The sequence below is a fragment of the Mobula birostris genome, chromosome X, assembly GCF_030028105.1.
Source record: "Mobula birostris isolate sMobBir1 chromosome X, sMobBir1.hap1, whole genome shotgun sequence".
NCBI classification, from domain to species: Eukaryota; Metazoa; Chordata; class Chondrichthyes; order Myliobatiformes; family Myliobatidae; genus Mobula; species Mobula birostris.
In genome coordinates, this window is record NC_092402.1 from 24,304,522 (window position 1) to 24,327,296 (window position 22,775).

At 38.7% G+C, this 22,775-nt stretch overlaps 1 protein-coding gene across 3 annotated transcripts in view; it reads right to left on the reverse strand.

Annotated features, from left to right (window-relative positions):
• Window positions 1–22,775, reverse strand: part of eftud2 (elongation factor Tu GTP binding domain containing 2) — a 97,435-nt gene that overhangs the window by 15,800 nt on the left and 58,860 nt on the right. For all 3 annotated transcript variants that reach the window (XM_072249681.1, XM_072249683.1, XM_072249682.1), the window contains exons 14-21: window positions 19,974–20,109; window positions 17,899–18,026; window positions 17,428–17,621; window positions 15,316–15,427; window positions 14,831–14,971; window positions 8,555–8,656; window positions 6,133–6,215; window positions 4,782–4,868 (exon numbers count right to left, since the gene is read on the reverse strand). In XM_072249681.1, the coding sequence (XP_072105782.1) occupies window positions 4,782–4,868; window positions 6,133–6,215; window positions 8,555–8,656; window positions 14,831–14,971; window positions 15,316–15,427; window positions 17,428–17,621; window positions 17,899–18,026; window positions 19,974–20,109 (983 nt within the window). The remainder of the gene's footprint in view (window positions 1–4,781; window positions 4,869–6,132; window positions 6,216–8,554; window positions 8,657–14,830; window positions 14,972–15,315; window positions 15,428–17,427; window positions 17,622–17,898; window positions 18,027–19,973; window positions 20,110–22,775) is intronic.

Genomic DNA, 22,775 nt, shown 5'->3' on the forward strand with positions numbered 1-22,775 from the left:
TAATTGCTTCTTTGCTTTACAACATTTCGGCTTACGAACCGTTTCATAGGAACGCTCTACCTTCGGATGGCGGGGGAAACCTGTAATTGACGAAGCTGCCAAAGATGGCCGTCCTTAAAGACCCACTTGAAAGCTTCATACTGTGATGTTCAGGAAAGCTGGGGGGGTGGGGGGGGCCTAGATGATTAACATAAGATCATAAGAAATAGGAGCAGGACTGGGCCATCTGGCCTGTCGATGGTTGATCTAGCCTTGGACTCATCTCCACCTCCCAGCCTTTTCCCCATAACCCTGAATTCCCCTACCATGCAAAAATCTATCCAATCTTGTCTTAAATATATTTACTGAGGTAGCCTCCACTGTTTCATTGAGCACAGATTCACCACTCTCTGGGAAAAGCAGTTCCTCCTCATCTCTACTCTCCCAAATCTTAAGGCTGGACCATATTAATATATGAATTTAATGAGGACTATATTAATATATGAATTTTTCTTCTGCTATTTAGCATGGACACAACCCTAAAGAATAGCTTCAACTTAGGTGAATGCATTGCTATTCCTAGCATGCTCTTTTTATATTAATTACATTAAAGCAGACTTATTTCATAATTTACTGGCATAATTTACATATTACTATTTAACTATTTATGATTTTACTACTATTATTTATGGTGCAACTGTAATGAAAACCAATTTCCCCCAGGATCAATAAAGTATGACTATGACTAGTTTCCTTGACATGATGTTAGTGGTAGATTGAGTGCATACAGAGTCACGAAGTTACTGATTTCATTGACATGTAAATTGAAAGCAAACTACGAAGTACTTATGATTCTATTTTGAATCTCTCATTTAGCGGAGTGGAGTTGTCACTCACCACTCCAATACAATGCAGGATCCCATTCAATGCATGAAGAGAGGACTTAATTGCACAAGGACAAGTGGTGGCCAACCCAACCAATTCTATCATGTACAGACACTTCTAACAAATAAACAAGTGACCAAGATTAGGCTATTCCCTAGATTAGGCTATTCCCTAGATTAGGTTACTCATTAACTGCTGCAGACCTAGCAGCCAGCACTTCAGGCATTTATACAACATGGTTTTTGGCATTTCATAATGGATACTGAAGTTCCTCAATCAGCAATTTCTGGTTTCTTAAGAATCTTTTTAATTAGTCAACCAAAGAGCTCACATTGGATGAGGAACCACAAAAGATGCTATCAACAGAATGTCTGTTTGTGAATGTTTGACCTAATGCTGTGAAAAATCTCAAGATTTGGCAAAATACCCCAAATGTTACTGATGGATCAATGAGCCAAAAATACCTTTGGAGTATCCAGTGTCGATGATGGTAGGACCAGCCAATTTTATCCACTATCTTTTTCAGCAGTAAAAGATAGCACATTAGAAAACCAAAGCTAACTGGAACAATACTATCCAAAAGTATAAGGGGATAAAATAGTGAGGATAAATGAAAACCAAGAGCTCCAAACTGGCAAGTAAAGCCAGTTAAGAAAGGGGCCTTAATCTCTGGATTACTGTACCTGTGAAGGTAACAATGGGATGATTTGGCAGATGAATGTATGGCTGATGAACTGCTGCAGGGGGCAGGGCTTCAGATTTCTGGATCTCTTCTGGGAAGCTATGTCCTTGTACAAAAGGTACAGGGTACACCTGAACATGGGGGGCGGGGGGGGGGGGGTGCAATATCCTTGCTGGCAAGTTTGCTAGAGCTGTTGGGAGGGTTTAAACTAGTTTAGCAGGGGAATGGGAAACAGAGTGATAGGGCTGAGGATGGGGTAGTTGGTATACAAATAGATGCAGTGTGTAGTGAGGCTGTCAAAGACAGCAGACGATACAGCAAAATTGCAATCAGTGGGTTAAGTTGCACTGTAACATGGGAACAAAACTGAGAAGGGTGACAAATACAGGACTAAAGGCGGTATATTTGAATGCACACAGGATACAGAATAAGGTAGATGATCTTGTAGCACAGTTAGATTGGCAGGTATGACCTTTTGGGCATCTCTGAGTCGTAGCTGAAAGAACATCATAGTTGGGAGTTTACAAATTGTATTGGAAGAACTGGCTGGTGGTGTGGCTCTGTTGGTAGAAAATGAAATAAAATCATTAGAAAGAGGTGACATAAAATCAGAAGATGTAGACTGGGAAAAATCTGGTTGGTACTGGATCCCAAGAGAGACGTTGTAGAATACCTATGAGATGTGTTTAAGAGCAGCCCATGGTTGAGCCCACTAGGGGAAAGGCTATTCTGGATTGGTTATTGTGTAATGAACCAGATTTGATTAGGGAGCTTAAGAAATAGGAACCCTCAGTGATCATAATATGATAGACTTCACCCTGCAATTTGTATCAGTTGCAGATGAATCAGTTGATTGGAAGGGGACACTTGCAGGGATATTGACAGAACAGCCATGGCTGGAATTTCTGGAGGCAATTCAGAAGGCACAGGATAGATACATCCCAAAGAAGAAGTAATATTCTAAAGGCAGGATGAGGTAGCCATGGCTGACAAGAGAAGTCAAAGATAACATAAAAACAAAAGAAGGGGCATACAAGGAAGCAAAAATTAGTGGGAAGTTAGAGGATTGGGAAGCTTTTAAAAATCAACAGAAGACAAATGAAAAAATCCATAAGGAAGGAAAAGATTAAATAGGAAGGAAAGCTAGTCAATAATATAAAAGAGGATACCAAAAGTTTTGTTTTCAGATGTATAGAGTAAAAAAGAGGTGAGAGTAGATGTTGGACCACTGGAAAATGACGCTGGAGAGGTAGTAACAAGGGACAAGGAAGACAGTAGCAGGATGCCGGAAGGGGCAGAAGTGAATGCAAATGTTTTTATTAAGCAGCAGGTGCTTGGGAAACTGAAAGATCTGAAGGTGGATAAGTCACCTGGACCAGATGGACTACACCCCAGGGCTGTGAAACAGGTGGCTGGCGAGATTGTGGTAACGATCTTTCAAGAATCACTAGATTCTGGCATGGTTCCAGAGGACTGGAAAATTGCAAATGTTACTCCACTCTTCAAGAAGGGAGGGAGGCAGAAGAAAGGAAATTATAGACCAGTTAGCCTAACTTCAGTGGTTAGGAAGATACTGGAGTCTATTGTTGAGGATGAGGTCGCAGGGTACTTGGAGGCACATGATAAAATAGGCCAAAGTCAGCATGATTTCCTTAAGGGAAAGTCTTGCCTAACAAATCTGTTAGAATTCTTTTAAGAAATAACAAGCAGGATAGACAAAGGAGAATTGGTGGATGTTGTGTACTTGGGATTTTCAGAAGGCCCTTGACAAGGTGCTGCACGTGAGGCTGCTTAACAAGCTACGAGCCCACAGTATTACAGGGAAAGATACCAGCATTGATGGATGATTGGCTGATTGACAAGAGGCAAAGATTGGGAATAAACGGAGCCTTTCCTGGTTGGCTGCCAGTAAGTAGTGGTGTTCTCCAGGGGGTCAGTGTTGGTACCGCTTCTTTTTACGTTATTATGGCAATGATTTTAATGATGGAATTGTTGGCTTTGAGGCAAAGTTTCCAGACGATACAAAGATAGGTGGAGGGGCTGGTAGGGTTGAGGAAGCAGGGAGACTGCAGAAGACTGAGACAGATTGGGAAAATGGGCAAAATAGTGGCAGATGGATAGTGTCAGGAAATGTATGATCATGCACCAAAGTAAAAGGAACAAAAGCGTCGACTATTTTCTAAACAGGCAGAAAATACAAAAATCTGAGATGTAAGTGGACTTGGGAGCCCTTGCGCAGGTTAAGTTGCAGGTTGAGTCAGTGGTGAGGAAGGCAAATGCAATGTTAGCATTCATTTCAAGAGGACTAGAATACAAAAGCAAGGATGTAATATTGAGACTTTATAAGGCACTGTTGAGGCATCACTTAAGAGTACTGTGGGCAGTTTTGGGCCCCTTATCTGAGAAAGGATATGTTGACATTGGACAAGAGTTCAGAGGAAATTCACGAAAATGATTCCAGGAATGCAAAGGTCATTGTATGAAGAGCATTTGACGGCTGTGGGACTGTACTCACTGGAATTTAGAAGAATGAGAGGGGATCTCATTGAAACCTATCGAATATTGAAAGACCAGAGTGAATGTAGAGAGGATGTTTCCTATAGTGGGGGAGTCAGATAGGACCAGATGACACAGCCTCAGAATAGAGGGATGTCCATTTAGAAAGGAGATGAGGAGTAAATGCTTTAGCCAGAGGGTGGTGATCTGTGAAATTCATTGCCACAGGCGGCTGAGGCGGCCAAGTCGTTGGGTGCATTTAAGGCGGAGGTTGATAGGTTTTTGATCAGTTAGGGTGTGAAAGGTTACAGGGAGAGGGCAAGAGAATGGAATCGAGAGAGAAAATGATGGAGCAGACTTGATGCGCTGAATTCTGCTCCTATCTCTTAATGTCTATGGTCTTAATTGAACAAGAAGTGAACTAGAAATAGAACAAGATCATAAAAATCTTGTGATATAGATATTGTTCAGGAAAGCACCATAAGTACAAATTTTAAAAATTATTTTCCTTGGATATACCCAATGCATTTTAAAAAACCTTTTAAGTACAAAAATAAAGGCGAAATCAATGAGTAGTTAGATATTTTAAAAAGTAAAATTTGCTGAATGATGTTTCTTGGCCTAGATTTAATTCACTGTCAAAGGTCTTGATGCACAATTATGATTGATATGCAAAAATTTGATATCAATAATGACATTACACTTCCCATTCTTAAACACAACAGCATACATTTCATACCTGTTCCAGGTAATTTGGACCACTTCATTCTCTATGTCTTCTGCCAAGCCTTTCTCCAAAGGTTCTGCAATCATTGTAATCTTATTCCTTCCAAAGAAAGAATATTGATAGGAACACCAGTGTTTATTAACACTGCACACATTTTTAAAAACTACATTTTTAAAAATTACAATTATTATTCTCTGCATTCTTTTCCAGCTTTTCGTGAATATATTGCCATCTTCAGCCAGATCACTAATACTTTCCAGGTTGTTAGCTTAAATGTACAAAGCAAATGTACTGAACCAAAGTCTCTTTACCATTTACAGTAGCAGTGCCAAAGTGCTGAGAATATTTCAGAAGGACATAACATATTTAAAAGACTGAAAAAACTCAAAAGGTTTTCTTAAGGTAGGATATTCTAATACTTGAGTATTGTTAAAATTATGAGATCTCCTTCAGTTTCTACTTCTAACACCACCCATTAATTGGAAATTATCAGCATTTATTTGGAAAGTTGCTTGTTTTCTGGAAATTCAAAAGATAAAGTAGATTTATGCTAAACAATGCCAGATAATTACCTACTAAATAGAAAGTCAAAAACTGAGGGCATTACTGCTAAATCATTGTTGTGATCTGAAATATAGCCTGTGTTGTTATCTGTAATTAGGTATCTCAGTAGTCCTTCCATTGCCTATTTATAGGCAACAGAGAAAAAAAGCAGGTAGGATTACAATTGTTTCCATTACACAATTTGGGAGCACAGTCTAAACTTTCAAGCTATTGTTAGGTAGTTGAATGAAACACATACGGTTACAAATTATAAAGGATCATGCTCCTGTCCCATTAATAATACCTTCTGATGGTTGGTTTATGCTCAGCTGATAGGAATTGCACACTAACTTATATGTAACCTAATTCAGTTGGGTATTTTTGCAATTATAAAGAGACTTAATTAATGTAAATGGTAAAACCTCTTCTACAGAAATCTAGGCTCAAAGATGAATATAGGCAATGTCAGTACATCAAGCAATTCACAAACTGAGCTATAGACTTAGAGTATCTGAAATCCACGAAATGAAGCTTTATTGTCTATACTTGACAAGTTAAATAGAGACTTAGCAAACAAGGATATCAGAATTTCTGAGGAACAATCAGGTGGAAGTGTTGCCAATTCACTACTTGAGGAAAAAGTGAAAATTGATTGTAAGAGTTTATTAATCCCTTTCATTTGATCTAACAACGTAGTAATGACCAAAACAGAAACAGCTTGTAGGTAAAATAAAATGATTCACTTTCTGCCTTAAAAGTAATGAAAATTACTCAGTATTGTAATTGGACAAAGTGATTCCAACAAATACAAGAAACTCACTTTTTATTGGGTGTCTCTGCAAAGCATTTCAGAGATGAGGTTTCCACAACAGTTTCACAGAATGTTACAACAGGATCAGCCACCTGGGAGGCAAAAGAAGTTTGTAGATAGGAACAATAATTTTACTTGAAGTGCACTGTACAACTAAAGCCATTAAATAGAATTTCAGAAAGGCAAAGTTTGTACAGACGTGGTGAAGACTTCAGAAGGTAAGCTGGAAGGAGCTGCTTAACGTTGAGTCAGTTGAGGAACAATGAGTTTGATTTAAAGAGATAATACATGCAGTGCAGGAAATGTTCATACCCAAGTTTGGAAGAAGCAATAAAAACAATAGCTCAACGACATGGATGAATAAAGATATATATATATAAATTATTGAAGAAAAGACAGCTATATAAGGAATAGAGAAAATATAGTAATGATGTTAACTGTAGGTCATATGAAAATATGTGAGCTAGTTAAGAGGGAAATTCTGATTGAGAAAAGACAGGCTGAAAAGGATATTGCTGATAATGCCAAGATTGACCTCAAGAGATTTTTTCAATACTTTAGTAGTAAGAGAAAAGTCAAGGAGGAAGTTCAGTGCATTAGGAATAATAGTGGGGTGTTAAACTATGCAGGGAAGGGCACAGCAGATACCCTTAACTCATCACAAACAAGAGAAAATCTGCAGATGCAGATACAGTCGACTTTTTTTCCCCATAGATGCTGTCTGGCCTACTGAGTTCCTCCAGTATTTTGTGTGTGTTACCCTTAACTTATATTTTGCTAAAGTATTCACTTGCGAAGCTGTTAGCAATATGCAAGTGTAGAGAAAAATAAGGTTGTTTTAAATGACTTAGAGATCTTAGAAAGTGATGTCCCGCTTCAGCTGAAAAGGCTGAAAGTTAATAAATCTCCAGGGCCAGACAACATATATCGAAGGGTACTTAAAAAGGTCTGTGATTATATCTATAAAATCCCTAAAATGTATTTTTCAAAAGTTACTGAAGACTGATGAAATCTCTAAAGACTGGAAATGGGCTAACTTTATCCCAGTATATAAGAAAGATGACCACACTGACTCTGGTAACTATAGACCAGCAAGCTTAACATGCATCGTAGGTAAGATAATGGAAACAATAATAAAAAATGAGATGGAAAAGCAGCTGATAAGAACAGGTATGTTAGCAGAAAGCCAGCATGGATTCAGAAAGGAGAAATCATGTTTTACTAATATGCTGGAGCTCCATGAAGAGGCAACTAAAATTTATGAAAACAATAGAGCAGTTGATATCATTTACTTGAACTTTCATAAGGCTTTTGACAAGGTACCCCACAAGAGGTAAATAATCAAATTACAGGAGGTAGGATTCAGTGTAAGGTGTGCGAATGGGTGCAGAATTGACGCAAAACAGTAAACAACGAGTTATGGTGGAAGGATCATTTTCACACCTAGAAGATAGTATAAGTGGGGTTCTGTGGGGATCAGTTTTGGGGCCGCTACTATTTTTAAATTTATATTAATGATTTGGATGAGCACATAAATAAACTCATAAAATTTGCCAATAACACAAAATTAGGGATGGGGTGATAACATTCCAGCAGCAGAATCAATATAGCTAGGTCTAAACAAAATCCAGACTGGGCAGATAAAAATTAGAGTAAAGTATTAGATATAAATATAGAATGGGGGGGGTCTTGAGTTAGAAAGTGCACTGTATAAGAAGGATCTGGGTGTCCTGGTAGACTCATCACTATCAACATCTAGACAGTGCACAGAAGCAATTGGGAAGGTTAACAGATTGTTGGGCTATATAATGCGCTCAGTGGAGTTCAAGAGAAGAGACATTCTCCTTAAGCTGTATAATGCGCCTGTGAGGCCACACTTGAATACTGTGTACCGTTTTGGTCTCCACATTGTGTGAGGGATGTGAAGGGACTGGAAAGTTCACAGAAGGGCGACTAGACTCATTCCAGGTCTACAAGGTATCAGCTATGAAGAAAGATTGAAAGAATTAAATCTTTCAGTCTAAGTAGATGTAGAATGAGAGGAGACATGATAGAAGAGTTCAAAATCATTAAAGGTATAAGTAAAGTGGACACTAGCTGCTACTTCAAAATCACTCCATCAACAAGGACACAGGACCATTGGTAGAGACTGGTTATGGGGAGATTTCAGACAAACATCAAGAAGCATTTCTTTACGCAGTGAGTTGTGGACACATGGAACAAGCTACCTAGTTGTGTAGTTGAGAATAGTACCTTATAGACTTTCAAATCTAAACTCATTAGTTATTTCAACACACTTTGTGAATTGGAATTTGGCAAGCTTCGTTGTGCCAAATGGCCTGTTTTGTCAAAAACTTTCCAATATTCTAACTGCCACTGAATACTCAAATATACATTAGCTATGAAGTCACAATCAGTGAATTTGCATTACCTTTATATCAATTTCAGAATACATCTTCCTGAGGTCATGCATTACGCAGTCAAGGTAGAGTTCTCCAGTTCCCAATATTACATGCTCCCCAGACTCCTCTACCTTAAATCAGAGAATAACTTGGGTAAGTGACCAATTACTATTAGTAAAATATTTAAATGCTCACTTCACGTTTTCATGAAAATGGTAACTTTACATTACCATGAGTTTTATTAAAATACAGGGGTATTTTTGTGTGTCATGCACAGTATAATTGTACTCCATTAGAAAAACCATAGAGATAATTCAATTCCACTGTGGTTTCCAGGACAAATATTAGAGAAATCTGGATAGTATCTAAAACATATAAATACAAGTACATAACAAAAAGAAAATGGGAACATTTTTCCATATCCCTCTATTCCTTGTTTATGTATTTTATTCATCCCCATATTTAATACTTTTATTGATCCAGCTTCCACCACATGCTGGGCAGAGAATTCCAGAGATTCACCACCATGTGAGAAGAAATTTCTACATACCTCAATTTGGAATGACTAGCCCCTTAGCTTGTAGTTATGTCCCTTTGTCAGAGATTTCCCCATTAGTGAAAACACTCCAAACATATACTCAGTCAAGCATTCTTATAAGTTTGAATAACACCACTGCTGAATAAGCTTCAAGGAATACAATCCCAAACTGTCTCTTTAGAAGGACAATCTTCACATCCCATGAATTAGTCTAGTGAATATTTGTACTGCCTGTAAATGTTAAATTTTAAGGTAAACAGATTGAAATTACACAGAAAATTACACGTCTCATCAATGCCCTGTACAATTTCAACAAAATCTCCTTATTTTTCAGCTCCAACCCTTTTGCAACAAATGCCAACACGCCATTTTGCCTTCTTAACTACTTGTTGGAAAAGCTGCCAGCTTTTGTAGCAAAGACAGAAACACTCAGATTTTTACTGATGAGAGCTCAAACCAATTTACTTTTGTTTCCTATTGATGTTGCCATGCCATGGTAAAGTCAGAAGTTCAAAAGTAAATTTATTATTAAATATGTCACCATACGCTACCTTGGGATTAGTTTTCGTAATACAGCAATGAGTATTATTCAGAAGTTTATAATTTCTCAAAATGCTTTAGTAAACAGAACAACAAAACTCAACATACTTTCACAAATGTTAAAGGATGGAATCAGATTTAATATCACCAGCATACATCATGAAATTTGTTGATAGTAAATTTAAGTAAAAGTACCGCAATAAACATTTTTATGTAAATAATTAGAAACCAATAAACTTTGCTTTCACTCACTGACTTGTAGTATTAAGTGGTCTTTGAATGTAGTTTGCTATGACAATGTAAATACTGAATGCTGCCATAAACGATACTCCTATTGTTAACTACCACATTCCAAAATATAGTTCAGATTTCAACTTCACACTGCAAAATGAATTGAAATCCACATTCTTTAAGCCACCTGTAACAAGAAATGCTTGCAACAGTCTGCACTTTCCCTATAACAGATAGTCTATAATTCTATTATATTTAACTTCAGTGTTTGTCATTTGTAAGACGGACAAATTTATTTTGAAATTCTCTTGAAAAGCAAAATTCTCTGTTCTTTTGAAAAACAAAATTATTGCTCTTTATGACTACAAATGTGCAATAAAATGAGTAGGTTTAAAATCTGCTTACATTTTTCTATTATGTTTGAGCTAGACCCATCCATCACTTCTCTTCTATACAATATGTGCAGTTAACCTTGCACTACAAGTATTGTAAATATTACCTAAATCAATACAGTACTTTCAGTATATCTAAAATATAGATTAAACTATTAGTACTTCCAGTAAGATGGCTGCAGCTTCGGACGCAGTGGCCACTCCACATCAAAGGCATACTTGTTCACCTAGTATGTCTCTTTTAAGATCGCAAGTCACTGCTGGATACCAAGAACATCAAGTACTGCAGAACTATCTCATCAGCAAGTTGCTTGATATTGTTGTGTTATTACCTTGTCTTGTTGCATATGGTTGTTCTGAGATGGTGAGATGTCCAAAAAGGTGCGAGTGATTGTCTTGGATGTTTTTATTGTGCTGACAAGTACCTGTTCGACATTAGTAATGTAGAATACTACAAGACTGGCTCACTGATTCTTTGGCGAGACCAATGGCAGCAGCCACGTTGCCTCAGTTGTTGCGCAGACAAGACCTGCTGCAGGCGCCAAAGGTGGTGTGTGCTGCTGGATTTCATACTGGGTTGGGGGATGACCCCTCCCGTCCTCTGGTGCTTGCCCGATTGGAAGTACTATCTGGACCAGGACAACTCAGGGACTTGGAGTATATTATTTTTCTCATTGAGACTCTATATTTTTATGAAATCATAACTATATGTGCTATCTGTGCTATGTGAAGTGTGCTGTGGGTGATGTGTTTTGCACCTTGGCCCCAGGAGAACACTGCTTTGTTGGCTATGTTCATGTATGGTTGAGTGCAGGGGTGTCAAACTCATTTTAGGTCACGAGCCAGATTGGGCAAAATGCAACTTCATGCAGGCCAGACAGCTGTGCACGCATGCGTGCTCCCACAGCTTTCGTTGCCTTTGTTTTTTCAACCTGCTCTCATGTGTCTCAGTCTCTGCTATAACTACAAAGTGTTTCACTTTACGAATTTCGTTTCTTATGAAGAAGATTGCCTAGCAAGCATTATTTTTATGATTGGTATTAACTTACAGTCATAGGTTACAAGAAAGTTGTGATGAGAGAGAGAAAAAATGATGCTATTTTGGCTAAGATTGTTTTGGGATCCACACCCTTTCCATTAACAAACTATTTGAAATGGAACATTAGCAGACACAAATGTAGACCTAATGAAACAAATTGTAAATGCAGGCTACACAACTGCACCTAATTTTTATTAGCCTGCTTCCAGCAATCAAACTCAGACAATGAACACAGTTAGCCTCTAATTTTTATTGAAATGATCACATTTACAATAATAGTCAGAAAATGAATGAATCACAATATTATGACACTCAATATTTCATAATGTATTTTGCTTACATGTCGCAGTGCATCGAAGAGTGTCACTCATTTTTCACTTGCTGCTTCCAGACATCTGACATCTTTTGGCTTTAATCAGCCTGTCAACATCAGGGACCAGTTTCTGGGCAGTTGTGATTTTCATAATGTCATTTAGATGCCTGTGTGTCAGCTGCGAGCACAGTTTGGATTTGTTAATGTTCATTATGGAGAACACCTGCTCACAGAGATATGATGTCCCGAACATGCGAAGGATCTTTGAGGCAAAGTCTGTCATCTTGGGGTACATCGGTCCCAGGTATTGATAGAATGAGTCCAGACCCACAGTCTCAAATTTATATTTCAAAGCTGAGTTACACTGAATTGAATTAGTTCCATTTGGAGTTCCTCTGGCACATCTGATGCTGCGTTGACAGCAAATGGCGAGCAAAATAGTGAGAATTCTTTCTCGAGCTGAGTGAAGACTTGGAAACAATTCTGAAACTCACTTTTCAGCCGTGATATTTTGTCCTTGTACCTGTCCATGCTGTCATTATTCCCATGAGCGATATGCACAGACTGCAAAGGAGGGAAATGAGCTGGGTTGCTCCGGGGTAGTTGCATCTCCCACAGGTCTAATTTAATTTGAAAGGCACGAATGCTGTCGTAGTGTTCCGTAACAAGTTTATTGCGGCCTTGCATGTTAACATTAAGCACATTTAAGTGCTCTGCTATATCCACCAAAAATGCAAGATCATGGAGCCAGTCTGGGTCATCCAACTCTGCCACTGGCTTCCCTTCCTCGTTCATGATTAGCCCAATTTCCACACAATTGAAAAAAACGTTTGAGCACAACCCCTCTGCTCAACCAGCGGACTTCAGTGTGGTAGGGTAGGCCGTGTCCAATATTACTTTCAGACAAGAGTGTCAAATTGCTGATGGTCAAGTCCCTTGGCTCTAATAAAATTAACCGTTTTGATTACTACATCTATGACATTGTCCATTTTCAGGGTCCTGCTACATAACGCCTCTCGGTATAACATATAACCATTTAACAGTTACAGCACGGAAACAGGCCATCTCGGCCCTTCTAGTCCATGCCAAATTCTTACTCTCACCTAGTCCCACCGACCTGCACTCAGCTCATAACCCTCCATTCCTTTCCTGTCCATATAGCTGTCCAATTTAATTTTAAATGACAACATCAAACCTGCCTCAACCACTTCTGCTGGAAGCTCATCCCACACAGCTACCATTCTCTGAGTAAAGAAGTTCCCCCTCATGTTACCCCTAAACTTTTGCTCTTTAACTCTCAACTTATGTCCTCTTGTTTGAACCTTCCCCCATTCTCAATAGAAAAAGCCTATCCACGTCAACTCTATCCATCTCCCTCATAATTTTAAATACCTCTATCAAGTCCCCCCTCAACCTTCTACATTCCAAAGAATAAAGACCCAACTTGTTCAACCTTTCTCTGTAACTTAGGTGATGAAACCCAGGTAACATTCTAGTAAATCTTCTCTGTACTCTCTCTATTTTGTTGACATCTTTCCTATAATTTGGTGACCAAAACTGTACACAATACTCCAAATTTGGCCTCACCAATGCCTTGTACAATTTCAACATTACATCCCAACTCCTATACTCAATGCTCTGATTTATAAAGGCCAGCATACCAAAAGCTTTCTTCACCACCCCATCCACATGAGATTCCACCTTCAGGGAACTATGCACCATTATTCCTAGATCCCTCTGTTCTGCAGCATTCTTCAATGCCCTACCAATTACCATGTATGCCCTATTTTGATTAGTCCTACCAAAATGTAGCACCTCACATTTATCAGCATTAAACTCCATCTGCTATCTTTCAGCCCACTCTTCTAACTGGCCTAAATCTCTCTGCAAGCTTTGAAAACCTACTTAATTATCCACAACTCCACCTATCTTAGTACTATACAATGAAAATTCCAGAATTCCTGCTCCGGATTCTCTGTCTGAACTTTCTCTCTGAGTTTCGCAACAGCACCTGCCTTTTTCCTGACCATGGACCTTGTGCCATCTGTTGCCACGCTGATAGCATGACTCCAGTCAACCTCCAGTCTGTCCAAGGCTTGGCAAGGCTGGAGAAAACATTGTTTGCTGTTGTGGTGTTTGTCATGGGCACCATCTCCACAAACACCTCGGTGACGGTCAAAGATGCATCAACACCACGAATAAATATTCCCAATTGAGCTACATCAGTCATGTTGGTGCTCTCATCAATTGCAATAGAGAAGGCAATAAATGACTTCACTTTTGTCTTTTCGTTGACTATTCAAATCTCCTGCAAGGTCCCCGATTCTCTCTGCCACAGTATTTCTTGACAAGCTGATATTACCAAAAGCCTGTCTCTTCTCAAGGAACACCAGCTCAGCTGCCGTCAGCATGCATGCTTTGATGAATTCCCCCTCTGAGTATGGCTTCGACGCAACTATTTTGTTCGCAATAATATAGCTGGCCTTGACAGCTCCATCATAAGTCTCTCGATTTTTGGTGAACAGACTGCTGCTTTTACAGAGCTGCTTCAAGCCCGTTTACCTTTTGCGTTCTGAGTCGTCCTGCGTACTTGTCATATTTTTCTCCGTGTGACGTCTCATAGTGTCGTTTGATATTGTACTCTTCTACCACAGCTACTTGTTGCGACCATATCAGACACACAGGTTTGCCGTTGACCTCACAGAAGAAAAAACGATCTTTCCAATTATCGTTGAATATCCGACCTTCAATGTCAACTTTTCTTTTCTTGGAAAGCATTTTGAACCACAGCAGCAAACGGTCTCAGCCTTGCTACAGGCGTTACTTACCTGAGTAGTTTGTGTGTTTATACTGTGTCTGACGACATAAGTGGGGCCCTAGTGGTCTTCAGTGCAGGTTGGTAGGTGCTTAGGCACAGCGGGTGGTTAACTGCCACCTATTGTTTTCTAAGTACACACAAGCTGCCAGCGCAGCAGGCGGCACACACAGCAGCAAGGGAGCGAGAGAGGTAAGGGAAGAGAGTGGCTGCCATCCAGATATGTATTAAATGGTCATGAATATACTTGTTCTCCCCCCCGCCCCCCCAAATCATCCCGTGGGCCGGATGCGGTCCGCAGGCCGGTAGCTTGACACTCCTGGTTAAATGACAATTAAACTTGAAACATGGTCCTGAAGTTAGGTATCAAATTAATGATGCATGCATTTTTTGGAGAATATACAAATGTTTTCTGGACAGCGGTACTGGATTCATACCTTAGTAGTTAGTGATGGGTAGCTTTTGTTGACTTTCCTTAAGCCATCCAACATTTTTGGAAGCTCAGATGGATTGACAGGTTCCACAGCTATTTTAATGACAGATGCTGTATTAAACTTGAGAGGCCTGAAAATCTGAGCCTGAAATTATGAAAAGTCCAGCAATTAGTTAAACAGAATTTACCACATTAACATTTCAAACAAAGGAACTTGGCATACATGACACATTTTGATTCCAGCTTAGAAAATAATTATTGTTTCCAAAGCTCTTTTACCAGATGGTTAAGTGAAACCAAAGAAATTTAGCCCAATTGTGTCATCTGTCAGAGTACATATCAATATCAACAATTACAATTCCAAATGGATCAGTCACAATGACGCATATTGTAACAGGTAGATCTTATTGTTTTAATAAAAAAAATTAAGAAAATTTATTAAACTACATTTTTTCTAACCGGGATTTATATGAAACTAAAATGTGTTACCTCATCGTTTCCTCTTGGTTCCGTTATAGTAGCTGTCTTTACAATAGGTTGGTCGACTCCTTCTATGAGCACCCAGTTACCAGCTGGAACTCTGTTAACCTCTATGTGATACCTTAAAAGATAAGTTATAACATTTTTAAAACATTCATAAACAAGTGACTTAATTGCTTCACCAATGCACAATCTGAAGAGAATTTCGTTCTATTAATTAAAAACACGTACTTAACAAATGTACAATAATTTAAAAGCGTAATACACAGTTTGATTGTCATATAGCATGCAAATTGTAACCATGGTCACCTTAGCACACTGGAAAACTGAAATCCTATGCTAGATATTAATGACATTTATACATCACCTTCCATGTCTCTGCTGGAGCTTTGAATGTATTGTGCAATGGTCTATTGTGCAATCACTGTTACAATGCAGGAAACCCAGACCCAATCCAAGTTCTATCCAAACCATAAACTGACGTCTTAGCATTTCCAAACAGTGAATTTATACCATCTAGGCAATTCCTGCAGTCAGGATGAATTAGATTAACTCACATTCAGAAAATGTTGTGTTAGATTAGGAATAAACAATCAGTTGGGAGTGCGGGGAGTGACTTGCAAAATGTTTAAGGGGTAAAGAAGTAAAATTGGAAAGTTAGTCTGTAACAGTGAGCCATTCCCAGATCCAAGCCTTAGGAAGAAAGGTCCCTACTCAGATACCCATTTAGCTTTGAATAGTAGTAATATGCAAAATTCTCTTCCAAGTTCCAATTATATACAGTCAGCATTGTTAAGCAAGCATTTGTGTGGCATACATCAGACTCTGGAAACCGATTACTCCGAGCTCTGTCAAGAGGGAAGAAATTACTAAGTGGAAAGATGGAATGATTCAAGCATGTTTTCAACCTCCTTGAAAAGATGCAAGGTCCCAAATGACTCCAGGGAAATGACTCCTGGTCCTTGAAAGTTCTTTGTCAGTGGGAGTATCTGGCATGGCACAGAGAACCTCAGATCCATGTGTCAGAAGCACACAGAAGTCTAGCACAAAAGATGGACATGTCATAATTAACCCACCCACCCATAACATCAGTCATCTCCTGATCCACTGTGGAAGAACTTCCTTGTCACTTTATTACCTGAACAGTCACTTCAGAATTGGATTGGAAGCAAAGGACTGCTTAAGAGGAAGATATTTAGGAAGAGAAATTGATATTGAACAGAAACTGATTCTTGTATATTAGGAGAATCAAAAATGGGGGTTACTGGAGAAAAGTAGCATCGAGTTAAAAGATCAGTTATAATTATACTGAAGAACAGACCTGTCAAGAGGGGTTGGATGGCCTATTCTTGTTTATTTCTTGTTTTAAGTATAGCAGAACCTTTCCAATGCAATTACTAGTTTTATTACCTTCACAAATATGATCCAGATAATGTCTTGCAGCATCTTCTCCCTTATGCAGGGTATTTATCAGCACTCAAGACATGCCCGCTATCTCAAAATATATCATTTTTGTTCCTAATAGATCCCACTTCATCTCTTACTACATGGGCTGCAGGTTAAGGTAGTGGCCAGCATAACACTTCACAGCGCCAGTGACCCAGGGTTCAATTCTGTTGCTGTCTGTAAGGGGTTTGTATGTTCTCCCCGTGAAAGCATGGCATTCCAGTTTCCTCCCACATTCCAAATACATACAATAAGCTGTGGGCCTGCTATGTTGGCACTAAAAGCATGGTTACACTTGCGGACTGTCCCAAGCACATCCTCAAATTGTGTTGAGTCGCTGACGCAAATTATGTCAATGTGTTTCAACGCACATGTGACAAATAAAGCTCATCTTTACCTTTGCTAAGGATAGATGAAAAGATTATTGGGATCCCCAAATTAATTGCTATTTTAGTTTCATACTATTTGCAAACATTATTTTTCTCTTTACTTGCTTTTTTATTAATTGTATTCAGCCTAATTTCCATTTGAAATATTGTAGTAGGTATTATGAGCCCCCTTATTAAAGGAAAAACTAAATAATTCAGCTTATCTTCAAGGAACAATGATGTTAGAATTTTCCACTTAGTTCAGATACCTATCCAAAGGATTGGTTGAAGCATTGCTAATAAAGACCTTGCAACTGAAATCCAGAGCCGTCCCACGGTGCAGATTTGTGAATCTTCTTCATCTTCCAATGTGTAGTTCTCTCCAAGTACTTTCACTGGCTGCCCTGCATGAATAGTTCCACTTAACACCCTGCCAAATGCATGGAACTGGACACCATCCTCCGTACTATACATTTTAGTTGTGTGGCACATCAAAGGCCCCTATGTAAAGAAAAAAGTGCCGGCATTATACATAACAGTTCTATCGTTGTAGATTTAGATTAATATAAACAGAAGAAACATTTGTTAATTAAATGAACACAAGAATGCTTAAATCTTCCCAAATTACAAAACAATGTCTTTTATTAGTCAACAATAAAATGCTAAATAGTTTAGTTCACTGTTGCTGCTATTTGACAAGTGAGTCATTGATGATGGTTATGGAATCAGCCCACCCTCATGAGCCTGCAAGCAAAATACTTCAAACAATTTTACTTACATCAGGATCACATTCTATCATTGTTTCACCAAGATCCAAATCCAGGTTGCCTGTGTAAGTATGCTCGATCTTATTCCTTGCACCCGACTGAGGTGATGGAATATGCTGTACACACATATCCACCAAACCTATAGAAAAGTTGTATTTGGTATCATGGGTCTTTAGCAAGTCTCTTCTAAAGATGTAATAATATTTGCAATAAATTGTGAAAACAAAAGGCTGCATTGTCCCTTTCATTGCAACAATTTGTTCAAATTGACTTTACATGCAGGTTCTAATAGATTAAGTAGGTTATAGCTATTCTTTAAATTTCTTACAAAATACAAATAACACAGAGATAAAGCTCTCTATCTGATTTTTACTGCCACCATAACGTATAAAGTTAATATAGCAATATTAACTGTGACATGTCCAGAATTTTTATAGCTACTAATACAAAATATACAGGATACTTGAACTTATAACTCATAACTTCTAAGTCAAATCTTCGAATTATTCAAACCCTCCCAGCTTTTATCTCAAAGTGCCACACATGGGCAGTTTAAGGCTTTCTATTTAACCAACTATCCATCGATTTCCTGTAACAGCTCTGTTTAAGACAGCATCTAATGCTCTTCCATAATTTTTATTTTAAAACTTGGGGGTTTCTACAATAACTCTGTCGTAACTCAATTAATGTAAACTAAAAGATACAAGAACTAGGTTATATTGTTCAAACTAAAAATACTATTTTCAGCTACTTTATGAAGATTACCCTTTCAAGACATTTGAATCATTCTGAATATTATAGCTTCTTCAATTTTAATTATGTCAAGCACATTTATGTACATAGAAAGCAGAAAGTTACAACAATTTCCATTCAATCCATTCCATCCTTGCCAAATGAAAAAGAGCAACTTAGACTAACTCTACTATCACCACCCTTGTACATTACACCCATTAAATATTTACAGTCGGCCCTCCTTATCCGCGAGTTCCACATGCACGAATTCAACCAACAGCGAATCGAGAAAACCTGGAAGTGCTCTTCCAGCACTTGTTGTTCGAGCATGTATAGACTTCTTTTTCTTGTCATTATTCCCTAAACAATGCAGTATTACAACTATTTTACATTGCATTTACATTGTATTAGGTATTATAAGTAATCTAGAGATGATTTAAAGTATACAGGAGGATGTGCATAGGTTATCGTGGATCGGGATCGAAAAAAACGGAAGTTCTCTTACTAAGTAAGTCAGAACAGGTACATCCGATATTATTTAGCGTCAGTTAGTCAAACGTTTGTCTTAGTATATAGTATATATTTTACCTTTTATGCATATAAAACACTTAAGAAACGTATGTTTCAGCGCCGGGTCGGGAATGGAAGTTCCCGAGTTCGATCCAGTGACAGACCACTCCCGAGCGCACTCTCCATCCGTGCCGGGTTGATTTGGAGGATCAAAAACCCAAAACCCAATAATTAAACCACTGTGCTGTTTAGTAATAATTGTAGCTTTCATTGGGACAGGCCCTTTCTCACTTTATCCTTTAAAATTGTTCCAATTGTTGACTGACTGTAGTCTAACACTTTTCCAATGACCGATGGCATTTCACCTCCTTCTGATTGCTTTATTATTTCCACTTTATTTTCAATCGTGATCGTGATTATTTTCAAGAACAGAAACACTGCGGATTCAGAGCTCCTCCGCCGGGTCCTAATGTCCACCGCACTGAAACAGGTTAAATAAGGTCCGGGGTTCCACTGGGTCCTAAGGTCCACCGCATTAAGACAGGTTGAATAAGTGACTTGAGCATCCGTGCTTTTTTGGTATCCGCGAGGGGTCCCGGAACCAATCCCTCACGGATAAGGAGGGCCGGCTGTATTCTTTTAAATATTGAGGGTGTCTTCTGCCAATACTTAATGAGTTGAGGGTTCTTGGCTCCATTACTCGAGTCAAAAAATATTCTCCACTCTCCTCTAACCTTCTATCAATTTTGTTGAAGGTCCTTTCCATTCATATTTTAATCAATGCAAAAAGAAATACACTAAAAAAAATGCCTACTGCATCTTAAGCATATCACCAGTGAATTACCTGTAAAGTCACCAAAGAACTTCTTGCAGACCAGTCGAAGCAAGGGCCTGATATTAAGTTTTAACTCCTCCTTTGTTAAGTGAATACCGAGCTCATCTAATGTACGTGGCAAAGTAGTATCCACATCACCAACAACCTGTAGAGTTCATACAAACAGCTTCAGCACAATATCTATAATCCTGCAGCTTCTAATAACATTTAAGATGATTTCTTGATATTGTCTCTCCTCCCCATTGAGGCCATTTCTTTGCCCGTTTCTCCCCCTTCTCCTACCTTGCTCCAATTATTGCTGCATCTGCTAGCCCCACTTCACCTTCTCAACACTGACTACACATTGCTATTACTTGCTTAAAGTACAGAAATAACATAATACGAACAGCATAACAACATTTATGAGATAGGACAAAGTTCATTTCCTCATGAAAAGTTGGATTCTACATTTTGTAGACATCTGAAGGTCAGAGAAAAGGTTTTTGCTTGCTATTTTGAGTGAAGTGTCATCAATAAACAAAAGCACCAGGAAGTGCACCATTAAAATCTCTAACCATGAATAGTAAATTAAACAATATGACTTTATGTTTAGTTTGGGAGGTTCGCAAAAAAAAAGCCTCCAAAAGTATGTATAGTGACAACATTCTTGGATACATCATTCCAGTTCATCAGCATCACTGACAACATTCTGGCCAAATAGGAGGATTCACAAACTGGAAGTATTCACAATAACTATATCAAAGTTAAAAACTGAAAGTTTAGTCTTATTTCTATCACATTTGGCATAAATATTGCTTTTTTGTACATTTCCATGTATCATTTCCTAACTTCCTTTAGCAGAAAGGGACCTTACGTCCCATCTGTACCAGCTCTCAGATTAATCCCATTTCCCCACTTTTCCCTGCATTCTATCTTACACGTGTCTATTAACATAGCCTGATTTTTCTACCAGCCAACCACATTAGGGGTAACTTGCAGGATACAATTCACCTCATGGTTGCAGGACCATCAAGTGATTATCAGAGATGAGAGAGGAAACCGGGGCAGGCAGAAGACACATGGTCACAGGGAGAATGTGCAATCTCTACATGGCAGCACCAGAGATCAAAAATAAACCCAGTTCACTGGAGGTACCCCACCTGCAGTGTTACTGTGCTGCTCAATTTGTCTATTTAAATAAAACAGCTACAGATTTCACTGATGTTCAGTCTTTACTTGCATAGTTTTAAATTTCATCCAAGTAAGACCATAAGATACAGTGGCATGCAAAAGTTTGGGCACTCCTGGTCAAAATTTCCGTTACTGTGAATAGCTAAGCGAGTAAAAGATTAACTGATTTCCAAAAGGCATAAAGTTAAAGATGATACATTTCTTTAATATTTAAAGCAAGAAAAATTTTTATTTCCAACTCTTACAGCTTCAAAATAACAAAAAAGGAAAAGGGCACGAAGCAAAAGTTTAGGCACCCTGCCTGGTCAGTACTTAGGGGTACTGACAAGTTACCCCCTTTGGCAAGTATCACAGCTTGTAAACGCTTTTTGTCACCAGTTGTTGACTGAAAGAGTCTTTCAGTTCTTGTTTGGGGGATTTTCGCCCATTCTTCCTTGCAAAAGGCTTCTAGTTCTGTGAGATTCTTGGGCCGTCTTGCATGCACTGCTCTTTTGAGGTCTATCTACAGATTCTCGATGATGTTTAGGTCAGGGGACTGTGAGGACCATGGCAAAACCTTCAGTTCTCTTTTAACTTCATCAGTCCACAGGACTTGTTTCAAAAATGCATCAGGCTTGTTTAGATGTTCCTTTGAACCTTCTGAATAGAACTTTTTGGATGCAATGAGCAAAGGTATGTTTGGAGAAAAAAGGAATCAGAGTTTCACGAAAAGAACCCCTCTCAAACTGTTAAGCATGGGGGTGGGTTAATCATGCTTTGGGCTTGTGTTGCAGCCAGTGGCACGGGGAACATTCACGGGTAGAGGGAAGAATGAATTCAATTAAATACCAGCAAACTCTGGAAGCAAACATCACATCGCCTGTAAAAAAAAACTGAAGATGAAAAGAGGATGTGGCGGTTGTGTTTTACTATTTATTGTTATGTTTATTATTTAGTGTTGCATTTGTTATGTTATAATTGCACTGCCCCTGAGAAACACTGTCTCATTCTGCCCTGCAGAGCTGATGTATGGTTAGAATGACAATAAAGTTTTTTGAATCTTTGAATCTTGAAAGGATGGCTTCTACAACAGGATAATGATCCTACACACACCTCAAAATCCACAATGGACTACCTCAAGAGGTGCAAGCTGAAGGTTTTGCCATGGCCCTCACAGTCCCCTGACCTAAACATCATTGAGAATTTGTGAATGGACCTCAAAAGAGCAGTGCCTGCAAGACAGCCCAAGAATCTCACAGAACTAGAAGCCTTTTGCAAGGAAGAATGGGTGAAAATCCCCCAAACAAGAATTGAAACACTCTTAAGCTGGCTACAGAAAGCATTTACAAGCTGTGATACTTGCCAAAGGGGGTGTTACTAAGTACTGCCTTGCAGGGTGCCCAAACCTTTGCTTCGTGCCCTTTTCCTTTTTTGTTATTTTGAAACTGTAAAAGATAGAAATAAAAAAGTTTAAACACGAGGAAATCTGCAGATGCTGGAATTTCAAGCAACACACATAAAAGTTGCTGGTGAACACAGCAGGCCAGGCAGCATCTCTAGGAAGAGGTACAGTCGACGTTTCGGGCCGAGACCCTTCTTCAGGACTAACTGAAAGAAGAGATAGTAAGAGATTTGAAAGTGGGAGGGGGAGAGGGAGATCCA